This window comes from Genypterus blacodes, unplaced genomic scaffold, assembly GCF_046128005.1.
Source record: "Genypterus blacodes isolate CSIRO-AG114 ecotype Tasmania unplaced genomic scaffold, CSIRO-AGI_Gbla_v1 ptg000027l_1, whole genome shotgun sequence".
NCBI classification, from domain to species: Eukaryota; Metazoa; Chordata; class Actinopteri; order Ophidiiformes; family Ophidiidae; genus Genypterus; species Genypterus blacodes.
The window spans coordinates 2,140,352-2,159,892 of record NW_027466840.1 but is presented as its reverse complement, the minus strand read 5'-3'; the positions used below and the strand labels follow the sequence as shown (position 1 = coordinate 2,159,892).

Sequence of the window (19,541 nt, the reverse complement as noted above, 5' to 3'; positions counted from 1 at the left end):
TGTATCCAAACCCATACTGCAGGTATTAATTAGGTATTCAGTATTAAGGGCTCGTTTAAAAAGAAATTTGAACAAAATAATTTTATATGTTCCAAATAATGTTTTTGTTTCAAAAAGAGAAAATATTTCGTTCACCGATTTCCCATAAACGCCCGACGAATCCCATATGATACAAAAAAAGCATTGTTACAACAGAGAAATAATCTACCAAACACAAGTTTCTGAAGTTTTTGTTCGATGCTGATGTAAATAAGTATTTTGATTTTTGAAAATTAGAATTTTCTGACAATTATTTGATGGGTCAGGCTTTACAGTAATAGAAGTGTCATTCTGTGAGCATATCAGATGTTTGTCTTTTCCTTTATTTATTTCTTCTTTAAAGAATGACGTCTACAGTAGCTTAGTTCAGACAGTCCCTCACTCCCCTGCCTGTACAGCCACAACAGGTATTACTGACGACTGCTGGGTTTTTAATAGATAACACAGGAAAGAAACGTTTTCATGTTTTGTGTTTCTTCAAGAGACGTTATGAGCTCCAAGTGCTTCCTGAACGCAGCGTCGCTTCACTGTCAGATTTCTCCCACATTCTTTTTCCAAACAGCCCTTGGTTCCTTTATTGTGAAGCAGCCTGCATAACACCTTTTAGTTTTCCTTTTATGACACTTTAAACAACCAATCATTCTTCTTTTACATTCAATGAAAAATGAAAAATAAACAGTAAGTATAAAGACAGCTTACAGAACAAAGACAAGCACGGCTCTTTAAACATCTAAAAAAAACAACAATCTGTCTAAACTGCATCGCCCAGAATAAATAAATCTACATTTATTCTGAAATCAAAAAATTTTGAGTATACAAACAAATGTGACAATTGAATGATTATGTGCTTGGCAAATACTTGTTCCCTACTTTTGAGTTTCAGAGAAATAATATGCCATTTGAAATTGTTAATTATTTTTGTACGACATTTTGAAATTTCCACATCTGAATAGACAAGCAGCGACATTACACACAGGACAGAAGCTGTGTTTCACCAAACTAACCGCAAATTCATGAAGTATTACACTCATTAGTCAAACCACTGCAAACGCTTGTTAATTTGTCTCTAACCGGTAAGCATGGCGCAAATGACCTTACAGGCTGTAAATATCTGCGTCGGACAAGGTTTACTGCTAAAGGGCATTTAACAAGACTGAGAATATCAGCAATCAATTCAGCTGTGCTGGAATGCTGCCTGTGAGATCCCACAATGAGCCAGAAAAGTTTTGTTGTTGGCGCAAGATCACCTGCACGCTCATCCAGTGACTTGGGAGACCGTCAACTTTTCATCTGACATGCCAAAAAAACAAGTCTATTGAGAAAAACCCTTTTCGCAAACGTATCATGCCATACCTACAATCTAAGGCCACATAGAAGCCCGTTTTTCAAAGGCGATAAATCATACACGACAAAAGACCTTTGCCCGTTTAGGCCCATGTGCATAAATACGAATTAATTTCCCATTTTTCTGCTGTTTAACACCAGAAGATGCATATTTACGTTTCAGTCTTTCTATATGGAGTTTGTTCTCACTCTGCTCATCGGTTAAGTGCAGAGGAAACAGAATTTCAATGTCAGTAAATATGTTCCTGTCTGATCAGGTCCCACAGAACCGTTTATAAAGACTCTGGCCTTTAGTCTATTTGGTCGGTGAGGATTGTTATCCGTCAGTTTGGGGCAAATTACATTTTTGGTCCAACTTCCCAAAATGACCAAAATTTCAAACACAGCATCTACAGGACACAAGGATTATTTTCTGTAAATTGACATCCTCATCTCACATTAGGAACGTCCATGTATCTGCATATTTGTTCTTCTAACTGATTGTTTGAATCACGCTGCCCACTAGAGAGCAGCAGTAACCTTTCTAGGGCGGCCCTGCTTCATACTGTTGCTGTGCATTAATTAAGAGCTATTGACAGTATTTCTTTTGTTCGCCGAGTTAGTAAATACAAAATACATTGAGAAGAGTCACCACCAAATATGCTTTGATGTAAGACGTACCAAAACAAAATCGGTGGCATTTTTTCCTTTCAGATACAATACAATGACCAAATCAATTTGTTTGATTTCAACATGAAAAGTAACTTATACTCTTCCTATTTGGAGAAAAATAAGTATATAAGTATTTAAATAAGTTTCCCTTTACTACCATCAATTGAGGATTAATACCCTAAAACTGCTTTAATCCATATTTACAGTTTACCTTTTTAAAAAAAAACTACAAAAACTTTCCCTGAAATAAGATGAAACTGACTACATTGGCATCAACATTCTTCATTCCATATTTGATAGAACACGCTTCAATGTTTTCTATACAATATCATTTTAAATAATAATAAAAATAAAAAAAATGGGCCGGACAAAATTATCGATACCACTTAGGAGTGATAAGTAATCATTCATCCTATATAAATTGAGAAAACTTCTCCCTGTGGTGTGACATCAACATCAATGACATCATGGTGTGAACCACAAGAGACTGCATGAAATATCGCTACAATCCAAATACATGACATCACTTCTAAGAGGAATCAATATTTTGTGGATTTTTCGTTTTTATTCTGAGCATCAAACTGTACCCAACACGTTGTACAACACTATAAGGGGAGTCAGCGTGTGTTTGAGACTAAACCAGAGCTCGGAGGGGGAAAGACAGCGACGCTCCTATGGACAAACCCAGGGCCAAGAAGAAGGTCATCAGGGCCCCTGCAGTCTCAGCGTCCTTTGGCTCGACCAGTCTGAGGAGAAGAGGTTGAGTTAAGTATGAGTACATCGAGTATTTGACAAAGGTTTGCATATTCTGGCTCATTGACTACAAATTACAACATTCACTTGATTGTAGAACAAACCAGACATATTGATATTGTATTTGTACATAATTTGTTTTTTGGTGGACAAAGTATCTTAGACCTACAAGTAAATACAAGTAACACATTCAAGTAAGAGCCTTAGTTAAGGTTAAAGTGGCATGTACTTCATTTAAGTGGTAGCCGTTTAGGCCTACATAGTTGGTGAAATGTCGGCCCTTGCTGGACAAATTGAAAACTGCAAAAACGTGAAGCCTTAACGGGCCCCATCTCACACACAGCAGCACACTATGAAGGTTATCTGAGAGATTCAACACTTGCTGTAGAGAAGTTTAAGCGACCCCTCATTTCTAGGTAGACATTTCTAGGTAGACTTCATTTCCAGGTAAACAGCTGAGAGCAGGTGGTGCTCTTGAATCCATCTATTTAGTGGACTTGCTTAGGAATTTAATTAAATTCATTGACTATTTTCAAGAAAATCAAACGGTGATGTGAATCTAAACCGTTACAGCAGTTGTGAAGTGTCAGATGTGAATTGAACGCATCCAAACAGACCCTGTGTACATTAAGAATACCACTCCCAACATGTACGGTACATAGGACCATGGACACTCACTGTGGTGCGTAGGACATGGAGAGGCACACAAAGTAGCCGCTGGACAGGGAGAAGAGCGACATGATGACGGTGAAAACCAAATCGTGGGAGAAGTAAACGGGGAGGTAAGAGCGTTTCTGGACGTTACAGAGCATCAGCAGAGGGACGAAGACGATCCTGGACACGACCAAGATCGGGAACAATCGGGACTCCTTGCGAGGCTGTGAGAGAAGGAAAACGGTCGGAGACATTTAGAGGGTTTCATGTCGAGAAAAATGAGGGGAACGGATGCATGAAGTTGAAATTGATTGTAAATGAAAAGCTCTTTAAATGTAGATGAGTCAACATGATTTGGGCCCTGATTTTCCACTTGCTGGCAGATTTCAAACCCCTGATCAGAAGCAGTTTGATAGTTAAGCGCAATCTGAAATTATGTAGGATACTCGGTTTACTCGAAATGATTTCAATGTGAAATTGGTAAACAGACCACATCTTTGCTTGAGACCTTTGTTGTCTTGGTCACAACCAAACGTCATTAAAAGGAGGTCACGGGTATCGTTTGCATGCTGTCCCATTTACTTTCAGTTGGATCTAGTCTTCTGCCCTCTGTAAAGTGCAGCACGTGCAGTTCTCAAAGGGTGGTGCCCCTGAAATGAGACACAGCCCACATCCCACAGCAGACGAATGTGTACAGCAACGTCACGTGACCTTGGCTTTTAGCCCTTTGCCATTTATGCAAGACACTCACCCACTGAATCCAGGTGGTGACAGTCCGGCCCAGCCAGTCATTGACGTTGAAAACCAGGAAGCAGCAGACCGACACAAAGAACCGTTCTGGAGGAGGAAGAGCAGGAGAAACAGAGAGAGGTTTCAAAAGCAGCCAGAGACACAACGAGTTCTGACACGGGGAGGGTAACTCCGCTCTAAACAAAGGAGACGGATCATTATAATTACAGTAATTGTGTTTGAGTCTTAGATGAAATGAAAGTTGGACGTACCCCAGTTCCCTGGGTACGATGTTTGAACATCAACGGTGACAGCAGGGAAGACAGACAGAGTGACTGTGAACACGAATGTCACGCAGAACGCCATCACCCAGATCTTCAAATGAAAAAACAAAACAAAACACAAAGAGTTCAGACATTTGATGAGTGGATAAAGCAATGTCTAATGAAGGACCATCTTTTAAAAATCAGCAATCTCTACCTTTTTAAAGACATCCCAGACCAGGGCCTTGGGTTGTCCCTGCTCAGCCGCCTCCAGAGACAGGAAGGCCTGCTTGGTCCCGTCTGCATTGGACTCAGCCGGGTCGCCCGCGCTGGCTTCTCCACCCGACGCAGCGCCATTGGCGTGACTGTTCCCCTTCCCGTTCTCCACCGCGCTGCTCCCTGCAGTTACACATGCAATAGTAAAACAATGACTCTCTTACATCTTCTCCTCCCTGAGTCGCTCTCTGCAGCCACAGTGGGTGATTGTGTGAACACTGCCACGACTCCAAATGACTTAATAAGATAATGTTGCATCAAAATGATTGGATTAAGTCAGACTGTGAGGTTAAGAACTACTGAAAAAACGTCAAACCAGTGGAACAGAGTGAAATATAGAGCAAACATTTCAGGACTGATACTTAAAAATGAAGCCAACGCTCACTGATCAAGTTCTGAGGCCGACACAGGAGGAAGTGACGAATGGCTGGAATAAGGAAGTAACTGGCAGTGTCCCATGTCTACGGACATGAGATGTCATAGATCTCTTCCCCCCCTTTGTAATGATAATGGACATACGTATACATTAATTAAAGTAAAAACTCACCTTTCAGCAGCTTGTCGGCCGTCCCTTGCTCATAGTTGCTGCTTCTGTTCAGGAAGAACTGAGCAAACTCCTGCAGGGAACAAAGTGAAAGTGTCCAAAAACCTCCAAAACCTCGACAATTGCGGTGTTGTGCAGTTGTGGTATGGCGAAGAGACGGGCATGGAGGATTGTGGGTAGTGTGCATGTGCAGCAGACTGACCAGGCGAGGCAGGAGCAAGTAGCTGAAGAGTGTGATCAGAGTCCCGACACACGGCGTGATGAAGTATCCCAACGCTGCCGTCTCAGAGTCTGCCTCACCTGACACACACACACACACAATGTGTAGTATTCGACATGTTCAACATAAAGTTACGAGGCAAATGGGTGCCCTGTGACAGATGCTCGTGTGTGTGTGTGTGACTCACTGGCTATGGCGAGCAGCATGGCGATGGCGGCAAAGGTCCCGGCGAGGCCCTGGCCGCTCATGAAGATGGCGCTGTACCTCTGAGGAAGCTGACCCACCAATCCAAACAGGCTGCCCTGAACCACCGCGCCAAACGCTGCGGGGAGACGTCTCCGTTTAAAGCAACCAACCAACACACGCACTCGCACCCCGTCCTTCCGTACAGTCGCTCCAACTCACAGTTTATGAACCAAATAGTAGCCATGGTAACAGAGAAGAACTGCTCTTGCTCCATGGGCACTTTAACCAGGACTGCCGTGAAGATGAAGAGCAGCAGGATGAACACCAGACTGCCCGCAATGCGCAGAGTCTCCGATATCCTGAAACACAGTCAGTCAACAAACAGTGATGTAACAGCTTCAAACTCACAATATGGACACACTTTCATTTACACCTGGATAACCTCTCATCTGAATCAGGTCTGATTGCCATGGATGAGACTTGGCCCTCTAATCAGGTGTATAAGCAGCCCCAAGGTAAATGACTTCCTCTAAAACGGCGTTCCCTGACCTCTGGTAGAGGAAGGAGTTGAGCAGGGTGAAGAGCAGCAGGGGCAGCTGGGACAGCAGGGTCATCCAGTTGTTGAAGTAATACTCTTTCTGGATCACGACGGTGCCGTTGCTCCATTCTGTTGTGTTCAGGCGGCCTTGGAAATACTACAAACCCAGAGTCCAAAACAAAGAGAGAGACGATCAAACACCAAACACCTAACTGGTCAAATGATGGAGGAGGATGTTAGGTGGGACATTTTCTCTTTGTTTGTCTCTCTCCCTCCCTTCTCCCTTCCTTCTCTTCACCACAGCCTATGTTGCAATCTGTAGCTACCTACACTGCTGACATCATCCTGTAAAAACTGTACCTATAAGATCATCGCATCAACATCACCGATGTCTTGCCGAACTCTGCGTCCACTCTACTGTGCCGCGCTCTCACAACCTTCAGCGGCCGTGGCTTCCTGCTGGTTCTACCTCATATTGCCTATTTTGCCTCGGGGGCTAATAACAATAATTATACAACCTTCCTCTTCTCTGTCTCTCTCTCTCTTCTACCTCTTTCTGTATCAAAAACAATCTCCAAAAAAATGTCCCATAACTCTACGTGCACTATAATGTCAAATGCTTGCTCCAATAAAAACATACAACACAAAAACAGTAATGTAGTGAATGTAAATGCAGGAGGAGTTGTGTTGCCTTTTGGAGTAGTGCTGTAGTTTTGCACGTGTGTCACATTCTACATTGTTTCAAACAAATTCACGTTGTTTACCAATGATGCAGTCATGAAGAAGTTCCATGGCAACAGCGTCCCCAAGCCAAGAATGAAGAAACTTATTCCCACCAAGCAGCCGCTGAGGAGAAGGGAAGAGAAGGAGATGCTGCTTAGAGCTCAGTGCCTGAAACTTTGCTCTCAAGTTTGCTCTAGTTAAAAAGCACCAAGTAAAGGCATTCTGAAAACATAAGCACTGAAATGAGCAATTCAACCCCCGCCTCTAAATGTTACTAAAACATCTGAGAATGAGAAGCGGGAAAGTGTGTGTTTCTGCTTGCGTCAGATGCTCACCGGTCCTGGGGGTTGTCTGTCCGTCCCTTCATTGTGACTTGTGGTGGCTCTCGTGACACTAAGAAGGAAACAGGAGAAAAGGAAACGTCAGCAACAAATCACAGAGCGCGTTACGTTGCTCTGCCAACATGCCCTACGTGTGTGCACATGCAGGAGTCATTTACATCCCGGAACAAAAACCCCTTCAGCCCGGTGCTTCAACTAGACGTGTCACCACTTCCAGAGAGCGGCACAGAACATCTACAACAAAAAATCCAAGTTTCAGCTATTAAAATAACTCCAGCTAAGCACCCTTTGGGCCCTTCACTCCAGTTTCTACCCATGCCTAAGTGCTGAAATGACAGAAACTTTAATGAAACAATAGCTAAATGTGTTTTTTCTCCTTTATGTGTGAATGAAAGCTGAGCCCCAGTGTTGCCAGAGCCTTCGACAAAGAGCCTGGCTCGCTGGCTAGAGGCTACTGGTCTACCTCTGCAACCAGTAGAGGCAGGGAACACGCACCACACACACACAATCTCTGTGTCCTCTCATGCTCCATGTATTTGGAAACAAACTGAGTGAGCCGACCATTGATGTTGACTGTGACGTTGAATGGAAACAAAAACATTTGACTCTCAAATCTGTGGAAATGGGTCAGGATTTATGGAGGCTCGTCTCTCAGGGATCCACTGAGACTCACAGGATTCAGCAGCGTGAGGCCAGAACACACTCCGTCACTCTCAGTATTAACTTTAAACTACATCAGGGTGTTGACTTTCCTTGTCGCCTGATAACGAACAAGCAAGCCACTAGCATTGGTGAGCGCGGGCGAGGTCTGCTTGTTTAAGAGGCTGTTCAGCTTGTTTGGCATGAAGGCTTGTTTTAGACATAGGGGTTTTTTGCGTGACCTACTTTAAACTTCTCAAAGGGGAACAGAGAAACATGTGTGAAACAGGTGTGAAGGTACTTTGAAGGTGCGACTATCACCCCTGACCCTTTATTGATACATGTTCTTCTCCTCCCATCCCCCCCCCCCCCCCCCCCCGAGCTTCATACACGGTATTTATCCTTATATATATGTATGTATTTCAATATATTAAAATATAAAGAGAGCCGAGTGAAAACGCATCAAAGCTCACAATTTAATGTCTTATTTTTTACATTATTGGTTTGGTTGTAACAAAATAGCAGTGTAGCACCAAATATTGTTGTCTTTTTTGAGTTGAAAGTGAGTGGATTTAGTTTGGTTCTTGGGGAAACAGGACAGATGGTCAAACACATGATGTTTGTAAGAAGGAAACACTGAAGCATTGACTGCACCCCGAGCCCTTTTCTTAAGGTCGCGGCTTAAAGTCTGAGGCATTTGGAACCAAACTGCTACCAGAGTCAATACGTTCTTTGTAAGTCCACAACTTAATAGCCTGAACTAATCCACTACTTAAAATGTTCTTTTAACCATAGGTGAAAACAATAACTGACTATTGAGCTGATAAATTGATATAGAACATACGGTAATTTGCCTTTCAAAGCCATTTTTCAACCCGAACTACACCGTTTTGCCCCAAAGAGAGATCTTAAAACATCCATTTTTGTACTCCCAAGGCTTTTAAAAACAGCATCATTTTGGTCAATGGGTGCAAAAATTGCCCCAAGTGATTTCCTTCCTTCCTTGCCTCAGAAGACAGAAACATTATTGCCATGACTACCATTCATCCATAACCAATAAGCCTGGATGGTTTCATGGTTGTGTTGATGTATCCCGACTGTATGAATGCATTCAGCTGAGTGTGTGTGGAGTGGACAGCTGCTAAACAAACATGAAGGCTTGACCTCATCTCGCTGTCAGTCTTTTTTCCCCCTCCACTTCTCACCTAGAAAATAAAACATTTCCTCACACAAAGAAGGGCTTTCAGGCAGGATATGCAATGTTGACACCGACTCAAACAGGAAACCTTGCAGTACCGTGCATGGGCCATCTTCACTTCATAGAGAGATGCAGCAATAATCACAGAAGATAGTGATGAGGTTCTGCCCAGTGCAGCTAATGAAGAGGATGAGGAACAGGCTAAACCCTGGATAGCGCAGTGTTTCAACAGGAGGTGAGATTATGAGGCCAATCACTAGTCCGGCCTGAGTCATACACACCATGTGTTCATCATCATCAGGTGGCAGGCGCCATGTTGCCTGGCACATCTTAACACCATTGAGGCACATGATAAGACTGCTCTGAAGATTAACGTGACAAAGCACCATGTTACCAATGTCAGTGAAAATTAATCATGACAAATGTTGTTAAAATACAGCTAACATTACACCTGACCTGCCCTCTGGGGGGCGCAATGTAAACTGAAAACGGACTACTGTACATCACCGAATTAATGAACTAAAACAGACATTTGTAGGTCTGTAAATAAAGTTTAAAGCTCTATTAACTATAAACTTCAATACCAAGCGATTAAGAAAGAGGCGCGCTGTCGTTTCATCACCGGGTCGGTGACGGAGATTTTGTTCTCTTCCTCCAGACAAAGATAACCGCCATAAACTCCGCACGCTGACAGGTTAGATTAGGAAGGAATCCCAACACGGCCTATGCTACCGTGTTATCATGTTAGTGTTGACTAACGTTACGGAGGAGCGGAGGACATACACTCACCTTAGAAAGCTGTTCGTTCAGCGGTTGAGCTGTTGTATTTTCATAGTGTGTCCAGCATTAATCCAAGCAATTCTAATATGCTAATGGTCGAGAGACGTTAGCATGGTTTGAAGCGCCTATCGTCATTAATATCTGCCAAACTACTGGCGTTTACGTGAACGTGAAAAAAAATACCCGGTGTGCTGTCACATTTTGTTACCCCGTAGAATCTGCTTCCCTTGGCGGGAAAAGACCGTAGTAGGCGCTTCCCCTTCGAATGCCATGTCACAATCAAACAAAACAGTAGATTTTACTCTCCTCGTTCATCCTCCAGTCGGCCTAATTCCTTACCAGTCGTCTATGCTGAATAAGAATGAGGACATTTTTTTAAAGTTTTATAGTGTATGATCAATTTTGACAAATACAATTTAGGCAGGCAGAGCACAGGTTGCCTAATGCACTCCAACCCTCATTCTGACAGAGGTACTTAAGACCGCAATATCCGTCACTACACCCATCAATGCGTTCTAATAATACACGTCAAACACGAGTGAAATCAACAAAAAATATAGTAACAATAATTTCCTTTTTATTTAGTTGTGTCAGGGCTCAAATATTGTAAATAATACATCCAATTAACAAGTCAGCATGGAAATCAGGAATTTGTGACGGAACAGCAAGGTAAGAATTTCAACCAGTAGATTGCAGCAGAAGTTGGATTTTTAGTTCACGCTGTTTCATTTAGTAGTATTCAAACACTGTTAAAAGGAAGCCAGACGAAAGTGACAAAGTCAATCATCATTCATCAATCGTCATATTGCAGACGCTTTTATCCATAATGACCATGATCACCAATAGATTGTTTTCTATCATAAAGATACTTAGATGAGGAAGGAGATCATCAGTCAAACTGCTTCCAAAGCAGTACCTGGGGCATCAGACAGACAGAAAGACAGACAGACAGACAGGCAGGCAGGCAGGCAGGCAGGCAGACAGACAGACAGACAGCTGAATCAAAGAGTGCACCTCAAACATTAAAACAAGTTAGCAACAATATTGGGAACCTCATAATCTTGCATATTGCACAGCAGTATCATGGAATGAATTCATGGAGGTTTGGATGAATCTAAGTTTTTACAAATCCAATACCAAAGCAGATCTTTGCATACGTAGATTAAACCAAATGCATTTTAAATATGGTGAGAAGAAAGAAAATACTAAAAGGGAACTAACTACAAGAGTGAATGATCTACAACTAAAACCTGTCAAACTTAATCTTGTTACATGACGTATGACAGTCCACAACAGTGCACAAGACCACATCCTGTACAGAACAACGGCACATGTTTATGGAGGACAGTACCTTAAAACTTAGAACTTATTAAACCCCCCCTTAGTGTTTGATTTTTGATTCATGGTTGTACCTTTTCAGTCTTTGCTGAAGTGCCTAGCATCACAAATAAGGACACACACAAACCATTCACTTCACACCTCACAGTACACACTTCACACTTCAACCTTCTCTGCAAAAAAAAGTGAAGTGAAGAGATGAGTGGCAGATGTCCGTGAGTGATCAATGTGACAAGATGAAGCTTCTACTATGCAATCTGCTCCTCTCCTCTCTGTATACTATCTCATCCCGGAGTAAGTACAATAAAATAATGATAAAAAAGATAAATAATAAATAAAGATTCATGTTAATATATTATTTTGAAGATAAACACATTCAAATCGATATATAGAATTACATTATTATAACATTATATAGAATTACTGTTGACCTATTTTGAGCTGATACAGTAAATATCATTTGCAGAAAACTTTAATCTTTAATTTTCTTTGATCTCGTAAAGAAATGGAAATGTGTATTGTGAAGTTTTTTATCTTTATTTTGAGCCATTTTGATGCCGACCATCGTTGTTGCAATCATTTTGTGATCGCTGCAACATGTTTGGCAGATTGCTATGGAAATATTGACCTGTAATTTATTTATTTATGTGTGTTTCTTTTCAGGTGTTTCATCTGCAGCCACATTTGTTGTGACCCAGTCTCCTCCAAATGTTACCATCATGGAGGGAGAGAGGGTTGAGCTGCTCTGCTGCTGGTCTGAGGCCACTTTACGAGTCAAAGTGAACTGGAACAAGATGATGATGAATCAGAGCATCCTCTTTAAGACAAATCTAACAGAGCAAGCCAAATTATTTAACTGTACAACTTTAATCTTTTCAAATATCACAACAAAAGATGCAGGGAGATACATCTGTCACATCATCAAGGAGATTCCATTTCTCACCGAGGGCCTCGGAACTGGTACTGGTATCACAGTTACGACCAGCGAGACGCCAAGGGATGGTGAGTGACAACACCAACAACCTGATGTACAGTGTATGAACCGAGGCGCCAGGTTTGACGGTTTTAAGCACCTCAGACATTTTTGGAATTGGATGATTTGGAATTTGATCACTTTATGTTGAGTAGCTTGTTATCTGGTATGAGATTGTATCTGATTGTTGTTGTTTGGATTAATAAGAAAAACATAGTTACATCACAATTTTGGAAAAATTTTCATTGATTTTTATTTTTGCAGAGGATGAAGCGGAACATCTTCGGAATTCATCGATTCCCGTTATGGCTGTATTGATTCCCAAGCTACTTATCACCCTCATCGTCATCATTGTCCTCAATGAATGGAGCAAGGTACGAAGAACAATACAAACATCACAATGAGCATCACTGAAGCTTCATAGAGCCTGCAGATCAATTTGATCCAATAATAAAATATAATAAATGATAATTAACCAGTGTTACTTAAGGTGGTATTGTCACATTATCGTGTGCATAGAGAAACAAAGTTTGTCCTGATCACAGTGCAACTTAGACGTGTTCTCACTCTTAACTTCTCCTAACTATTGCACTAGCAAGAATTGGTACTGGGAGTGAAATATGAAGGCAACCCAATAGATTTACAGCAATGTAGTACCAGTGTTTCAACATCATCCCAACATCCTTTTGCAGACAAATTGTGCTGAGTGCTCATAACCGCTCTGTTTTACATTTGATAGTACTCACTTTGAACAGGACAAACATTAAAGCTGTTATTTGTACATATACAGTCTACTCGACTTGATTTTATTGTAACACATTGTTCTCTGTTGTTCACGGTGCCAAGTGCCAGTTTATGAATCTGTCGTTTACTTCGAGCGAGTGGAGACAGAAAAAAGCAGATGAGGATCTTCTCAGTGGAATCGTTTCATCTATGGGAGATTTTCTTCTTTCAAATGTTATATTTGTAAATAATAAGACTTGGGTTATTAGAGTGTGCATATGCTTTGAGTTGATCTATTTTGCAGTCTGGATTGATTCCAGTGAGGACATGGTGTGTTTATTTGTACAAAGTTGTATAAAGATTAAACTAGTGAACATTCGTGAGAAGTATTGATACCAAGGCAAAGATACATTGACCTCAGGTCCTAAAAGGGACATGATGGCTGGAAACTGTGGTTTGGAGGGGCTGCTGCATTAAGACAGGAAATGGAAACAGCGTCTGTGACGGTCGAAGTTGTACGCAAACCAGATTAAGGGCATCTGTCAGAATACAGTGAGGGCTTGTGCCTCAAATGTTTACTGACGTTGTCTTTTTAAGTATTTTGGAAAAGATTGTGAAATGTGTACACATGTTGCAGCTATAAATAATGTGAAGATAATGTTCATGCACCGATAAAACTTTGATTTCATTTTTTTAATTAGCCCTCACACATTTACACATTCTGACCTTTGATCTAATCTACATGTTGTGTTGTTCCTGATCTTTCACACTGTATTGTCATGAATAAGACAGCCTAGTTAATTAGTCTATTCAAGATTAAGGCCATTTTCACGTTTACACATGTGTGGAGCCTGAACAGAGTCAACGACTAAATGGGAATATTTATGATTAGAATATTAAAATTATTTTCAAAAAAATAGTGAGGTTTTATAAAAATGTGCAAGGTTGCTAATATTTTTGCTGCTACCCAACTGTATCACAAATCTGTATCAATATTCTACACACACACACACACACACACACCGAAGCAGAACAGAATTTCTGCATTTGTGTGTGTGTGTGTGTATGTGTGAAGGGATTGACACGTCTATACAGTCAGACTATGTAAGCAGGCCTGTGTGTACATCAGTCTAGCTTTGCACCTAAATGTGTGTAATCTACTCTAACTGTATCTGAAGTTAACTCTCAGTAGAATTCTATCGATGAAATGAATGAAACGAGTGAACGAGACACTCAGAATACATCCCACACAGAAATGAGATCTGGTTTGGCAGCAAAAAGTTGTGAATTTGATCTTTTGACGGTGCAATCAATCTGAGTCTGCGGTAGGAAGTTGTCCATTGTTCTCACATTGAAAAGAATGGAACTTCCAGTTTTCAGTTAGGAGGATTGCAGCATGGTTACAAAAGACATAACATAAGGAAGGATGACTAAGCAAATAAATAAGCAAAGAGAAAAGTCAGCCTTAACATTACTTTTATTCAGTATTTGTATTCTATGGCTTATACTGCATTCAATTTAAGAAAGAAAACATGTTTAAGTCAGTCTCTTGTTGAGTGATCAGTACTAGTATACTGGAGCATTAAGAAACAATCAGCATTAAAATGCAACACGATCATAATCCCACATTCAAGTAGGCCTGTCAAAAACCTGACTTGACAATTTACGATAACATTTGGAATTACTTCAATTCAATTATTATAACAATAATTTCCTTTTATTTAGTTGTGTCAGGGCTCACGTATTGTAAATAATACATTCAATTAACAAGTCAGCATGGAAATCAGGAACTTGTGACAGAACAAGGTGAGAATTTCAACCAGTAGATGGCAGCAGAAGTTGGATTTTAAGTTCATGCTGTTTCATTTAGTCGTACACAAACACTGTTAAGAGGAAGCCAGACGAAAGGGACAAAGTTAATCATGAAGTTTGTCATTTAGCAGACGCTTTTATCCAAAATGACGTCACCTATAGATTGTTTTCTATTCTGCACTACAACATTTACACTAAGCACATGCAAATGAATACAAATATACTTCTGACAGTTCCACAATGATCGAGCAAGAAAGAATGAATACTGTTTCAGATCTCCTGTGTAACACCTTTATAACCTGCCCTGCCTCAATTGTTAGGGATAATATTTCATCACATAGATACTTGAAGAAGGAGACAGAACTAGTGCAAGACATTGGTATGAACCGTCATGTCTTTGATAGTTAAATTGGTTTTAAAATCAATTAATGTTGAGTGTCTAACTGATTTGAGATCATTTGCTCGGGCATCAGTCAAACTGCTTCCAAAGCAGTACCTAGGGCATCAGACAGAAAGACAGACAGGCAGACAGACAGACAGACAGGCAGCTGCATCAAAGAGTGCACCTCAAACCTAAAAACAAGTTAGCCACAATATTGGGAACCTCATAATCTTGCATTTTGCACAGCAGTATCTTGGAATGAATTCATGGAGGTTTGGATGAATCAAAGTTTTTACAAATTCAATACCAAAGCAGATATTGGCATACGAAGATAAAACCAAATGCATTTTAAATATGGTGAGAAGAAAGAAAATAGTAAAAGGGAATGAACTACAACAGTGAATGATATACAACTAAAACGTATTTCTCTCAACCACAGGTTGACAGTCCACAACAATGCAAAAGACCACATCCTGTACAGAACAAGGGCACATGTTTATGGAGGACACTACCCTAAAACCTAGAACTTATCACAACCCCCTTACTGTGTGATTCTTGATTTATGGTTGTACCTTCTCAGCCTTTGCTGTAGCATCACAAATATGGACACACACAAACCGTTCTCTGACTATCTGCTTTCTATTACATAGAATGGAGCTACTGTGTGCGCATCGCAAGAGGGGAGGACCAAACATTTCACACTTCCCTTCCAAAAAAAGTACAATGAAAGTGACAAAAAGGATGTTTGTTGCACGGGTGTGGTGGGAGGAGCCTACAGCAGTAAAGAGATGAGTGGCAGATGTCCGTGAGTGATCAATGTGACAAGATGAAGCTTCTACTATGCAATCTGCTCCTCTCCTCTCTGTATACTATCTCATCCCGGAGTAAGTACAATAAAATTATAATAATAAAGAAAAAAAATAAGAAAGAAAGATTGTTGAATGCCATTGAATTGAAATGCCAAATGAAAAATCAATATATAAAATTACATTATTATCACATTATATAGAATTACTGATGACCTATTTTGAGCTGATACAGTAAATATCATTTTCAGAGAACCTCTTTCATTTTCTTTCATCTCATAAAGAAATGGAAAGTGTGTGTGTGAAGTTTTTATCTCTGTATTTTGAGCCATTTTGATGCCGACCATCGTTGTCGCAGTCCTTTTGTGATCGCTGCAACATGTTTGGCAGATTGCCATGGAAATGATGGATTCTGTACAATGAAAATGTTGACCTATAGTTTATTTATTTATGTGTGTTTCTTTTCAGGTGTTTCATCTGCAGCCACATTTGTTGTGACCCAGTCTCCTCCAAATGTTACCATCATGGAGGGAGAGAGGGTTGAGCTGCTCTGCTGCTGGTCTGAGGCCACTTTACGAGTCAAAGTGAACTGGAACAAGATGATGATGAATCAGAGCATCCTCTTTAAGACAAATCTAACAGAGCAAGCCAAATTATTTAACTGTACAACTTTAATCTTTTCAAATATCACAACAAAAGATGCAGGGAGATACATCTGTCACATCATCACGGAGATTCCATTTCTCACCCAGGGCCTCGGAACTGGTACTGGTATCACAGTTACGACCAGCGAGACGCCAAGGGATGGTGAGTGACAACACCAACAACCTGATGTTCAGTGTGTGAGCCGATGTGCCAGGTTTGACGGTTTTAAGCACCTGAGACAATTTTGGAAAGTTTATGTCAACATAAACTTTCCAAAAATCTCTAGCTTGTTATCTGGTATGAGATTGTATCTGATTGTTGTTGATTGGATTAATATGAAAAACTTAGTTACATCACAATTTTGGAAACATTTTCATTGTTCTTATTTCTGCAGAGGATGGAGTGGAAGATCCTAGGAATTCATCGATTCCCGTTATAGTTTCTCTGGCTGTATTGATTCCCCTGATGCTTATCACCATCATCGTCATCATTGTCCTACGCGCTCTACGAATGAAACAAGGTACGGAGAACAATCCAAACATCACAATCGGCATTGCTGAAGCTTCCCTAAAGCCTGCAGATCATAAACTCATAACACAAGAGTTTTATCAAATAATATGATATAATAAAGGATAATTAAACAGTGGAGTGGCTTGAGTTTGCTAGGAGTTGGACACACAATTTCTCTGATCAGTCAACTCTTAATTACTTTGAGTAGTTCTAACAAAGTAACTTAGAAACTCGAGTTATATTGCACAACTCTCAGATAGTACAGGAAGCCTTAACATGGATAACTATATGACATCTTTTTGCCCAGTGCAAGCAGCCAGGGTGATCTATGAGATTCCCCATGTGGACTCTGAGGAGATGGACATGGACAAACACAGCAGCAGCTCCTCCAGAGGCTCTACTCAGTGGGTGAGTCCAATTGAGTTGGATGTGATGTCCACAGTAACAGCAGCAAAGTAAAGAAAAACATGATGTGATGCTTATTATGGTTGTGTTTTTGGTTGTGAAGTCTTCTCCAAATTCCTTCACGTGATTTTAAACAAGTTGCAAATGTGTTCAATCGTAAAAGTGCTCATAACTCTTCTTCAAGAGACCTAAAATCATCTTTGGAATGATTCCATTCATCATGCTGAGATCAAATGATGCTTTTGCTGTTGACTTCTACATGATGGCTATTTTGAATTATAATGAAAAATCCTGCAAAGGTGGTCTAATTTTGGAAAAACGTATATTAACTCCAGACCAAGCCACACATAAAAGGTCCAAAAGTTATCAAATAGATTTTCTGTATTCAAAATTGGACGCCCATAACATTGTAAGAAGTTTTACGGCTAAGTTGCCAAACAGGAAGTGAGACTGTAAGTTAGTTATGAAATTGTGTTTGGACTAACAAGTTCAAATCCATTCAAATTTGTCTATTCCTTACTTAATTTTCACCTCTTATGCACTTCAAAATATCTGCTGAGTAAATAAATGTTAACTATCATATCAAGTTTAGGTTCAACATCATGGACATAGGAGTACACGTGAAGAGTCAGTTGAGGCGGTATTGTCACATTATGGAGTGCATAGAGAAACAACGTTTGTCCTGATCACAGTGCAACTTAGACGTGTTCTCACTCTTAACTTGAAGTAGCAAGAATTAGTACTCGGAGTGAAATATGAAGGCAACCCAATAGATTTACAGCAAAACAAACAACCAGTGTTTCAACATCATCCCAGCATCCTGTTACAGACAAATTATGCTCACAAACGCTCTGTTTTACATTTGATGGTACTCACTTTGAACAGGACAAACATTAAAGCTATTATTTGACACGTACATACATATACGGTCTACTCGACATGATTGAGTATAAGATGAGCTAGAGGTGAGTTTATTGTAACACATTGTTCTCTGTTGTTCACAGTGCCAAGTGCCAGTTTATGAATCCGTCGATTACTTCGAGCGAGTGGAGACAGAAAAAAGCGGATGATGATCTTCTCAGTGGAATCGTTTCATCTCTGGAAGATTTTCTTCTTCATATGTTTTGTAAATGACTGTAGTTATCAGAGTGTGCTTGTGTTCTGAGTTGATCTGTTTTGCAGTCTGGATTGATTCCAGTGAGGACATGATGTGTTTGTTTGTACAAAGTTGTATAAAGTTTAAACTAGTGAACATTGGTTGCTACCAAGAGAAAGATACATTTACTTCAGGTCCTAACAAGGACATGCTGGGTGGAAACTGTGGTTTATAGGCTGCATTAAAACAGGAAATGGAAACAGCGTCTGTGACGGTCGAAGTTGTACGCAAACCAGATAAAGGGCATCTGTCAAAATACCGTGAGAACTCTTGCCACAGATTTTTACTGACATTGTCTTTAAGTATTTTGGAAAAGATTGTGAAATGTGTATACATGTTGAAGCTACAACTTCTGTCCTTTGATCTAATCTACAATCTACATGTTGTGTTGCTTGTGAAGCTTTCGAATGGGGATGTGATTCCTGTTTCAAGAAGTCAAGAAAATGTTACAAAAGATCACTTCAACAGCCAGGAAAAAAACATTTCATTCAATAAAATTCTTCCACACTGTATTGTCTTGACTAAAATAGCTTAGTTAATTAGTCTGTTCAGGATTAAGGCAATTTTACATTCACGCATGTGTGGAGCCTCAAGTGTAGAGGGTCAACGACTAGTTATAGAATATTTATGATTCAAATATTAAAGTTATTTTCACGAGAAGTCAGGTTTTATAAAAATGTGCAAGGCTGTTAATATTTTCAGCCGCAACTGTATCACAAATCTGTATCAATATTAAACACACACACACACAGTCAGTCTATGTTAGCAGGCCAGTGTGTGTGTACGTCAGTCCAGCCTTGCACCTTAATGTGTGTTATCTACTCTAACCGTATCTGTATTTAACTCTCAGTAGAATTCTATCGATGAAATGAGTGAAATAAGTAAACGAGACACTCAGAATACATCCCACACA

General features: G+C 40.3%; 2 protein-coding genes across 3 annotated transcripts; one reads left to right on the top strand and one right to left on the bottom strand.

Moving 5' to 3' along the window:
• Window positions 1–341: 341 nt before the first annotated feature.
• LOC142993106 (equilibrative nucleoside transporter 2-like) lies at window positions 342–10,076 on the bottom strand. The gene is made up of 13 exons (XM_076143737.1): window positions 9,888–10,076; window positions 7,256–7,313; window positions 6,962–7,043; window positions 6,209–6,354; window positions 5,879–6,018; window positions 5,661–5,795; window positions 5,456–5,553; window positions 5,257–5,326; window positions 4,651–4,832; window positions 4,443–4,545; window positions 4,193–4,278; window positions 3,466–3,665; window positions 342–2,780 (listed from the first exon to the last, which is right to left on the bottom strand). Exons 2-13 carry the CDS (start codon window positions 7,285–7,287, stop codon window positions 2,669–2,671), a joined length of 1,386 nt encoding a protein of 461 aa, XP_075999852.1. The 5' UTR covers window positions 7,288–7,313; window positions 9,888–10,076; the 3' UTR covers window positions 342–2,668.
• Window positions 10,077–10,370: 294 nt separating this feature from the next.
• Window positions 10,371–19,138, top strand: LOC142993071 (uncharacterized). 2 transcript variants are annotated; one of them, XM_076143692.1, is made up of 9 exons: window positions 10,371–10,547; window positions 11,365–11,510; window positions 11,880–12,218; window positions 12,454–12,563; window positions 15,546–15,990; window positions 16,381–16,719; window positions 16,952–17,077; window positions 17,375–17,475; window positions 18,477–19,138. In XM_076143692.1, exons 5-9 carry the CDS (start codon window positions 15,906–15,908, stop codon window positions 18,540–18,542), a joined length of 717 nt encoding a protein of 238 aa, XP_075999807.1. In that variant the 5' UTR covers window positions 10,371–10,547; window positions 11,365–11,510; window positions 11,880–12,218; window positions 12,454–12,563; window positions 15,546–15,905; the 3' UTR covers window positions 18,543–19,138. The 2 variants fall into 2 exon arrangements, with proteins under 2 accessions (XP_075999807.1, XP_075999809.1); XM_076143694.1 differs by lacking the exons at window positions 11,365–11,510; window positions 11,880–12,218; window positions 12,454–12,563 and having other exon boundaries at window positions 15,687–15,990.
• The last annotated feature ends 403 nt before the right edge of the window (window positions 19,139–19,541 follow it).

Bases quoted from the DNA above. Each gene is read 5' to 3' on its own strand.
- LOC142993106 (XM_076143737.1), bottom strand. From the start codon at position 7,287: ATGAAGGGACGGACAGACAACCCCCAGGACCG. The intron at 6,019-6,208 runs GTCAGGGAACGC...ACTGTGTTTCAG, and splicing joins AACTCCTTCCTCTACCAGAG to GATATCGGAGACTCTGCGCA. The intron at 4,833-5,256 runs GTGAGTTTTTAC...GTGTAACTGCAG, and splicing joins GGCCGACAAGCTGCTGAAAG to GGAGCAGCGCGGTGGAGAAC.
- LOC142993071 (XM_076143694.1), top strand. From the start codon at position 15,906: ATGTCCGTGAGTGATCAATGTGACAAGATGAAGCTTCTACTATGCAAT. The intron at 16,720-16,951 runs GTGAGTGACAAC...TTATTTCTGCAG, and splicing joins CAGCGAGACGCCAAGGGATG to AGGATGGAGTGGAAGATCCT. The intron at 17,476-18,476 runs GTGAGTCCAATT...TGTTGTTCACAG, and splicing joins CCAGAGGCTCTACTCAGTGG to TGCCAAGTGCCAGTTTATGA.